The sequence below is a fragment of the Cryptotermes secundus genome, unplaced genomic scaffold, assembly GCF_002891405.2.
Source record: "Cryptotermes secundus unplaced genomic scaffold, Csec_1.0 scaffold6, whole genome shotgun sequence".
In the NCBI taxonomy this organism is placed as follows: Eukaryota; Metazoa; Arthropoda; class Insecta; order Blattodea; family Kalotermitidae; genus Cryptotermes; species Cryptotermes secundus.
The window spans coordinates 353,733-364,027 of NW_019725001.1; the positions used below are offsets into that span (position 1 = coordinate 353,733).

General features: G+C 43.4%; 1 protein-coding gene across 1 annotated transcript; it reads right to left on the bottom strand.

Annotated features, from left to right (window-relative positions):
- Positions 1-361: 361 nt before the first annotated feature.
- Positions 362-1,085, bottom strand: LOC111863148 (RNA polymerase-associated protein LEO1-like). Its single transcript, XM_023849199.1, has 2 exons — positions 1,082-1,085; positions 362-990 (listed from the first exon to the last, which is right to left on the bottom strand). The coding sequence occupies exons 1-2, from the start codon at positions 1,083-1,085 to the stop codon at positions 362-364; spliced, it is 633 nt and encodes a 210-aa protein (XP_023704967.1).
- Positions 1,086-10,295: the final 9,210 nt, after the last annotated feature.

Consider the following 10,295-nt stretch of genomic DNA (forward strand, 5'->3'; position numbering starts at 1 on the left):
TATTGTGACGTGAATGGCGTAGAAGGAGGTGGGGGCCGCGTGAACCCCGTGATGTCGCTGGGCTGTCGCCCTCGCCGTTGTCTGTGTTCACGCGGTCGCGTTATGTGTGCTGTCGCCCTCGCCATCGCTGGTCACTGGGCTTTCGCTGTCGTTCGCTGGACTGTAGTCGTCGGCTATCGTTGGGCTGTCGCGGTCGTCGTTCGCTGGGCGGTCACCCTCGCCGTTGAACGTGTTCTGGCAGTCGTCGTTATGTGTGCTGTCGCCCTCGCCATCGCTGGTCACTGGGCTTTCGCTGTCGTTGTTCCCTGGGCTGTAGTCGTCGGTTATCGCTGGGCTGTCGCGGTCGTCGTTCGCTGGGCGTTCACCCTCGCCCTTGACTGTGTTTCGCCGTCGCGTTATGTGTGCTCTCGCCCTCGCCATCGCTGGTCACTGGGCTTTCGCTGTCGTTCGCTGGGCTGTAGTCGTCGGCTATCGCTGGCCTGTTGCGGTCGTCTTTCGCTGGGCTGTCAGCCTCGCCGTTGACTGTGTTCTGGCCGTCGTCGTTACGTGTGCTGTCGCCCTCGCCATCGCTGGTCACTGGGCTTTCGCTGTCGTTCGCTGGGCTGTAGTCGTCGGCAATCTCTGTACTGTCGCTGTCGTCGTTCGCTGGGCGGTCACCCTCGCCGTTGACTGTGTTCTCGCCGTCGTCGTTATGTGTGCTGTCGCCCTCGCCTTCGCTGGTCTCTGGGCTTTCGCTGTCGTTCGCTGGGCTGTAGTCGTCGGCTATTGCTGGGCTGTCGCGTTCGTCCTTCGCTGGGCGGTCACCCTCGCTGTTGAGTGTGTTCTCGCCGTCGTCGTTATGTGTGCTGTTGCACTCGCCATCGCTGGTCACTGGGCTTTCGCTGTCGTTTTTCGCTGGGCGTTCACCCGCGCCCTTGGCTCTGCTCTGGCCGTCGTCGTTGTGTGTGATGTCGTCCTTGCCGCTGGCTGTGCTCTCGCCATCGCAGGTCACTGGTCAGCTGAAATCGTCGATTGCTGAGATACCACCCTCGACGTTGGGTGTGCTGTGGCCGTCGCCGTTTGTTGTGATATTCTCACGTACCCATCTTCTTATCCACTCGAAGCAGATGCCGGTGGACCAGTCAAGAGGGTGATTCATGCCGTCTCCCGTGTTTTCTGGCTAACTCTTGTCATAAACGTCATCGTCGACGTCCAATTCGTTTTTGACGCACAACCATGTTCGGACGCAACAAAAGCAGCCACTGCTTGTCAAGTTTCGGGACAGATTTGTGCTCTCTCGTAGTTCGTCATGAACAGAGCCGCTGTAACCCTCCGTTTCGGCGGGAAAACATGCATGAATGCTCTCCGCCCCTCGCTCAAAATCCGAACCAGAAAGACGTATGTTTACAGACATTTTCATAGTTCCTTCACGTTATTTTGTAGTCACAGTCTTCTCTTGCCATTATTTGAAATGCAAATTAATGCTGGTAATGGATTTTAACGATTAAGGTACTCCCAGTGGAAGGCGGGGGTCGCGTGAACACCGTGATCTTGCGAGTGACGTCACATACCCCCTTTCATTCTATCAGTGTGCAACGCTCGGTAGACACCCCTTTCCCCGCGGTGATGTAACACGTGACGTCGCAGTTGCTACGTAGACGTAAACAACTCCCGGCACCGCTGCCCAGCAGCGCCTTTGTAAACACGACGGGGACTGTTCCTAGGCAGTCGGTAAACACGAAGTTACGCAACAGTGGTGCCTATTACGTAACTGTTTTCTTTGTTGTCCGTAACGGGGCTAAATAAGGAGCAGCGAACACTATTCACAGTGACTTACGAGTTAGCCAGGGAGTCAGCATTCAGTCAGTCTGTGAGCTGGAGTGACACAGTGCGGATGGAAGAGTAGCCGACCGGAAAGAAGAATACCGGAACGTGTGAGTAGAAGTGATAGCGTGAGAAGCAGCTGCTTGGCTCACAAGAGAAGTAACTGGGAGTGTGTAATACAGTGACACTTGTATAGCTCCCGTACTGTGAATACTGAGGACAGAGTGGACAGATAATTGTGTAGGGTTGTAACTTGTGTAAACCCGTAACAGTGTTATAATTAATTGTAGCCAAGACTTGTAGGTTGTTAAATAAACCAATTAACAATCTGAACGGCGTCTTCAGTAGCAAAACACGTTACAGTATGTATCATATTTATTCTTGTAATAAATTTATACCCGAACTCTCATGCTTTTCCTGTTAACAGTAGCCTGTAATAACATGTGTGTGTGTCTGAAGTATTAAATTATGAACATTACTACGTCAATTTCAATGTCATCTTCTTCTCTGAGCATTTATAACGTGTAACATATCCTTGCAAGGAATATTTGTGGAAACCTGAAGTCGTCTCAACTGCTTAGGTATTTCCTTCGATTGTCGACTTAACAAGAATCGAGTTAGATAAGAAGCTGAGCATTGCCAAATTTGTATGTATTTATCATCAGTTCTTAGAGTGCTATATGTCCAACCCATCCGCTCCTCCTTAATGTAATCATCCTAATAATATTCCTTGCAGAGTATACATTATGGGAAGTCCCGTCATCCTGTACAGTGCTTTCCCATCCCCTTGTTACTTTCTCCTCGTCTTAGCACCATTCTCAAAAACCTTCAGTCTGGAAGATTCTAAACGGTCCTGACGTTGGTGCGTGTATCTCGGGTTTGCTGGCTTTTTGATCTTCGAAGTCCTGTAATGAAGACAACAGCACACGCTGCAAGAGGGACCAACGCACAAGCTAGGGACACAATTACAGATTGCAGACGTAACACAACAACGGGATTACGAATAGAAAAACAGGCTGCCGCATTAAACGTCTGGATTAGAGGATACAGATCTAAACAAGTGGACGTCGCCCCTTGTGAGGTGTAATAAGAATTTTCAAACCGAAAAAGATTTATAACAGAAAATATGAATACAAATTATAGTGATTTTTGTTGGTTTAAATTAAGCGAACTACAGAGTGTTCTGTTGTAGCGCATACCAATTGTCTAGGAGTGTGTCGATTTAAATCATGAAGCTCGCAGTGACATATCCGACGAATGGACAATATTAGTGCAATATAGCAGTTTCAGAATTGTTAGACATCTGAAGTTATTGATTTAGGGCCGTGACATGTTCTGTCATATGTGAGTGTGTAAGAAATAAGGAACAATTTTTTGCATTGTTGACGGACTGTCTAGTACAGTGAACTTTATTAGATGTATTAACGCAACAAGATGCTTCAATAGAGTATTGCACAATGGTAGATATTGGCCTCTGTAACAACTGCTATAATATTAAAAATCTATTAAGTTTCCTCACAAAATATACTTATTTATTCGGTATGATCTTCCCAACAAACAGCAACTACTCGAATTTCATTGAACAGCATAGATCAGTATGTCTCTGTAATGACGATGCTGTTTGGAATTAAAATACAAGTATAATCGCTTTCAGATGAATTTGAGGATATCTCAGTCTGTATAGCGAGGAGTGAGGGGCTGGGCGACCTGTTTCGATTCGCGTCAGGGGCAAGAAATGTTCCTGTTCCCCACAGTACTCAGACTGGGGCCCATCCAGTCTCCTGCACAATGCTTAGGGAGGGGGATCTGTTTCCCCGGGAGGTTAAGTGACCAGGGCCTCAAGTTGACCCCTCACCTGCACACAGTGCCCAGAACAAGAATAGTGAAGGTCATGGCGTGGTGCCTAAGTACAGGGGCAGCTTTATCATTGCCTTAGGAGCGTTAAGTTAATTCTAACCCAAAGATAACCCAACACCAAGAGAACGAGGGTGTATAAATGAGTCTGGGTAATGACGTACTTACTGTCCTCATCTCGGAGCTGGAATAGCGTAGTTGGTATACAGGTGCTGGAGTTCGTGTCCCGGAAGGGTCAGGAATTTTCTCTTCTTCACGTCGTCCAGATCGATTCTGGGGTGCACCCAACTACCTATGCAATGGTTACCTGGGGTAAAGCGCCCGGGGCGTGAAGCTGACCACGCATCTCTAGCTAGTGCCTAAGTAGAGAAAATGTGGATGTATGCATCCACTCCCCCACACATCTCCATTGCGTAGTGCTTATTTAGTTAAGCATAGGGAAAGCTTCACCTTTACTGCCCACATGTTTTGGGCTCCAGTGTCCCAAGTTGGGAAAGTAACAAAATTTGTAAGAGGTGTGAGAGAAAGCTGGTCACGAAGGGCAGGGTGGCGCTCCTCTGTAATTGCCCCCTCTCAGGGTCTTCTGCCCTGCTACTGATTGGCCAGTTCTTGTGTGACTGAGGCCAGTAGTGTCCGCACCTCGTCTGCACAGCAAGAGGCTTACATAAATTACTTCTGCCTAGAAGTTGGAAGCAATAATTCCCCCCTAAATCTTCCGTAATCATCTCTCGTTACCCAGAAGCCCACAAGATGTAGAGTCGGACGCGACGATATGAGGTTGTATACTTTTGTACAGGTAGGTTTCAATTTTCGTCCTTCGTGGATATTTCTCTCTTAATATTGTTCGCACTCACTCATGGAGCTGAGCCCTTCTTGAGAAACCGCCAATTGTGCAGCTACTCAAGAACTTCCCAGTATTTTATGGAACCCGAATGTGTATTATCGTGTTCACAATAGCCCTGCACTGGTCCCTGTACTGAGTCAGATCAATCCAATTTATACCATCCATTCTTATCTCTCCAAGATCACTTTTGTTATTGTCCACCCACCTATTTCTTGCTATTTCCAGTGAACTCTCTCTTTCTGACTTTCCCATCAATATCCTGTATACTCTCCTCTTGTCCACCACATTTACGTATACAGGGTGCTTCACGACTTTAGGTCATAACTGCAGAAGGTGATTTCCTAGGTCTTTGTGATCAAAAAATTTCATATAAACATGTGTCCGATTTTGGACGGTTACGGAGTTATGACCGTTTTAATCTCAGAATAGAAGGTAACGATTACTGATAATAAATGGAACAAAATGATAAACCAGCATAATACATGATACATTTAACGTATGAATGTAAAGTTAATTTCTTGAGATTACCTTTAATTTGAGTTGACTGGTGCTTAAAACTGATTTTCGAAAATGTCACCGCCGGCCGCAACACAGGCTATCGCTCGGTTGTGAACCGCACCGGACATACCAACCCACCCCGCCTTAGATAGCTCTCAAGTGTCGAGATAACGAGAACGGTCTGTCTGTAGCTGGCTAAAAATAGCGACCCGTCAGATGATAAACGTGGTTCACACGAGGTCGTGTACGGGAATGATAAACGATCATAACTCCGTAACCGTCCAAAATCGGACACATGTTTATATGAACTTTTTGATCACAAAGAACTAGGAAATCACTTCCTGCAGTTATGACCTAAAGTAGTGAAACACCCTGTATTTTGATTTATCTCATTCTGGTCCGTCACACTATTAATTACAAAGTAGAAAATTTTCAGTCTAGTGTGACATATAAGTTTACAACACTTCAGTCTTTATTCACCTTACATGTTTCGATTCAAAGGAATCATCCTCAGAGGCGCACCACTACGATCAGGAAACACTCAAAACATCTTATGTGACAGTGTTTCCTGATAGTAGTGGTGCGCCTCTGAGGATGATTTTTTTTTAATCGAAACTTGTCAGGTGAATAAAGACTGAAATGTTGTAAACTTGTATGTCACACTAGACTGAAAATTTTCTACTTTGTAGCACTCTGTATATTGATATATTTAAAACTTGAATTATTTCTCGCTGCCATACTAGTCTTGGTTATTCTATTTACAGTTCACTGAGAGTATGCCTGGTAAATATGTACAGCTTGTTTTTCCCACTCTTAATCATAACTCCAGCCTTTTTCTACAAAATTATGCAGGAAATGAAAAAGGAATAAACTTTCCTCCTCGCTTACCCTATTGTGAAATACAAGACATCAGATCAATATTTGCATACATAAAATCTACAATTCTATAACCTGCACACATCATGCATATACATTTTAATTAAGTTAACATATTTCTCTCCAAACTTGATTCCCAAATAGGGTTACATGCGGGTTAGTAGACGCACGTATAAACAGAAGTACGCATGCGTGACGTGCTCTTGTGTAATGTAATTGTAACATTATGTGCGCTCGTTAAAATTGTCATCATTTAATTGGAGGTTTCGAAAATTGAAAAGCAAATTTCAGGGAAGCCCTACCTGATGAGAGATTTCCCGGATTTAGCAGCACAGTTCCAGAAGAGTATGGTCTTCTGGGTTTAACGATGAATAGTTCGAAGACAGCCAGACGTTTTGGAGGGATATTGCAGGAGTAAAATGAAAATCTCTAGAAAATCAGTGCAATTGGGTTAAAAAATTATGACTGAACATCAATTTTATACGATAATTGTGATTTTCGGCAAAGTGACAAGTAATTTGAAACACAGGCAGTTAAAATTCTGTTTTTAAAGGAATTAATTATTAGGAATTGCGTAATCATCAGTACAAGAATACGCAATAATTTACTGTTGACTCATTTAAATCTTATTTGTGAGTCAAGTACCCAGTCGCTTCCTCGACCTAACTCCGCGTAGTCAATTATGACTAGGAATCTGAGGTGTGCACTATGTACAGCAGCAATAAAGCAAACGTAAGCATCCGGCGATTTGCTTTCCTATCACAAAATCTGCCGCTATGTCTATTATCTATAATTACATATGTTACTGTTACATTTTTAAATGAAAACATAGTTATCCAATAACCAACAATTTATTTACTGTTTTATACGATGTTTTGGATTTTAAATTATGTTGTATATGGGGTCTGTGTATATATTTAAATACAATATTTGTAACAGCCGAGCAAACAATATACTATTTAGACGTACGTGTATATATATATATATATGTTATAGTATACTAAAACAATTACAAAGGTTCTGTGTGAATTCAAATATGCCTTTTTATTTAAGATCTCAAATTAACATGGTGCATCAAATTCTCACCATGAAGGAAAAATACAGATTAAAGGTATTCTTTTATTGCTAGTGGGTGGGACTAAGTCCCTTGTACTGCGGCCACTTCTGGCCTATTGTACCAGCCCCAGATGATAGGTGAGGGTGATTGTGGAGCAATTGGTGGAATGAAGATTGGCAGGGGAAACCGAAGTACTCGGAGAAATCCTGCCCCAGCGCCAATTTGTCCACCACAAATCCTACTTGACCAGATCCGGGCTCGAACCCGGGCCGCCGCGGTGGGAAGCCAGCGACTAACTGCTTGAGTTATGGCGCGGCACAATAACAAGAGTTAATATGGGCCTTTTATATAAGATTTCATTACGAGGTTGCTAAATAATGAAAATAGGCATTGTACAAAATTAATTAATAACAAGAAGAATAAAGGTAAAAATTATATGTTTTTACTCACAACATGCAGTACCTAAGTCAAATGTCGCCATTTGTAACTTGTCATATATATTGTAGCGTGTCTTGTGTGTCAGGCTACAAATAAATTTACGCCGTTGTTTGATATAGCGAATTTATTTCGTTCGCTCACCTTACACACTTTACAATCATTTCCACTTGCAGTGTTACAAATGCTGCTTACAATATCTCGGCGATACTGGACTGTCTTCTGCGGCGGTTTATAGCAGACTCTCTTCTAAGAAGGCTGGACAAAGACTGACTGCTTCTCGTCGAAGCTGGACTATTTATCCCCTCGGCCGCTGCTATGCAAATGAACCCTCTGTTATAGCAGTGGAAACGTTGCTTTGTCGGTTCCGCGATTCCTACGCAATGACCCATTGTTATTGCGTTGTCTCTGTGGAAACGCTTCGCGTATTCGTCGTAACCGTGGAGATTCGATATTAGAACTACAGTAGAGCGATTGTTGTTTCCTATGCAACGGTCTGTTCTAGCGTTTCCATAGAAGTGACTCTTCTGGATTGCAAACACGTTACAATATATATATATACTGTAACGTGTTTCGTTACTGAAGACGCCGTAGAGATGGTTAATTGGTTTATTTAACAATCTACAAATAACGGCTACAATTAATTATCACAATATTACGGGTTTCCACACTTTACAAACCCTACAACAAAATCTCTTAANCACTGTGCAGCTCACTTATATAGCTGCAGTGCTTGCTTGTTGCGTAATGAGTGCCACGTCATCCTGTTACGTCACCGCTGTTGACTCGCCTTGCATAGTTACCAGGTTGCGGGGGCTCGGCTATCTTCGGCTACGCTCGGCTCTCTTCGGCTCCGCTCGTGACATCACCGCGCATAGCTGCCAGGATGCGGGGTGATTACTCGCCTATTACGCGAGCGTTACGTTACCGCTACGTGCAGCTGGGGAGGTAGGGGTCAACATGTCACACTACTTATGAGAAAGTACTGTGGTCGCCAAAAATATCGAACTCCAAATTTTGACGGGGAAAGTTTTCAGCCCCTCTGAATACTAAAACCTGCTACTTTAGTATATCGTCTCTCAGCTTTCCGTGTGTGTATGTATGTGCCCCTCGCTAACCCCTAAACAGTTAGATGAATTTTACTCTTATTCATTATTGAAGATTTCGTCTAACCTCAGTCGGTACCCGGTGAATCAGAATATTCCAGCTAAAAAAGTAAGGGCATTTCAACTCGGCTCCAAAACACAAAATGACCATTTTCTCGTCAATAGTTGAAACGAAATTTATGAGTTTTCAGTAAAGTAAAAAGACCACCTTCCTAACTAAAACTACTTAAGCATTATTTTTAGAAATGTAATACGACGCTCAGTAGGGGCCCAGATGAAAAAAAAAATTAAATTTTCTCAAGTCCGGCTTTACCCGGCAGACAGATGCTCTTATTGCTCGGTATGCAGTAACTGAAACCTGTCTACAAAAGGAACAGTCGATTTATTTTCCAAAGGTAAATTAGTCAAGCTCATTAGTACAATCCAACGTGTCTGCAATATATTCGCGCTCAACAGCATCTAGAAGTCTGTTTCTCTTTCCACCGCTTCTGGTGGCCTAAACAATCAGTGGTCCTAGCCCTAAGCCAGATTTGATGATATACCTACCTCATCTTTAAGTAGCTCTTTAGTTAACTTAGTTATATATACTTTTTTTCCCCTTGTCACTACAGCCCCAGTGGGCCTAGGCCTACCTCCATGAACTTCTCCGTTCACTTCGGTTTTTCTAGATCTTACACATACGTAGGACTCCTTGGGCGGGTGATCAGCTCGTCGCAAGGCCTCTACCTGTACACAAACACAGTAAAACGCACTTACACAAATTAAACATCCATGTCCTGAGTGGGATTCGAACTTACGATCCCGGTTTCGAAGCGAGCGAAGACAGTGCATGCCTTAGACCGCTAGGCTACCTTGACCGGCAAGTTCTATATACTTACTAAGCCTAATGATCTCTCGTTAACTTTAAACTAGACAACACCACATGTTGCTAGAGGGACCAACGCACAAGCTAGAGACAAAATTACAGATTGCAGACGTAACACAACAACGGGATTACGAATAGAAAAACAGGCTGCCGCATTAAACGTCTGGATTAGAGGATACAGATCTAAACAAGTGGACGTCGCCCCTTGTGAGGTGTAATAAGAATTTTACAAAATCTAAAAGAAATTATAACAGAAAATTTTAATACAAATTGTAATGAATTTTGTTGGTTTAAATTAAGCGAACTACAGGATGTTCTGTTGTAGGGCATACCAATTGACTACGAGTGTGTCGATTTAAACCATGAAGCGCGCAGTCGCATATCCGACGAATGGACAATATTAGTGTAATGCAGCAGTTTCAGAATTGTTAGACATCTGAAGTTATTGATTTAGGGCCCTGACACGTTGTGTCGTATGTGAGTGTGTCAGAAATAAGGAACAGTTTGTTACATGGTTGACGGGTTATGTAGTAGAATAAACAGTGTATAAGAATTAATTAACAAAAAGTTATAAAAACTTAATTATTTTAAATTGTTAATAATACACTTCCCATTACTTTACATTATCAACTAGGGTCAAAATAGCCTGTTGCTTTACTTGGATTTGTTGTAGTTCCGCCTTGAGATGCGACCCACATCAGTCGGTAGTTTTACAGACTCAGCTTGTATTGGAAATAGTGGTAATGATTTGTACACATTCCTGTGTTTCACGTCATTTCATGGTTCCTAGTCGCTACTGCTTACTGTTATATGATTCCAACTACCACTGTTCACCGCCACACACGAGTCCCTCTGATCTAGCACAGGATCCACTTCAAAGTACAAGCTCTGCTGAACACAGGGCCTTTCCTAATTTTTATCCATCATATATGAAAGGCTCGAGAGCTGGGATCCAAT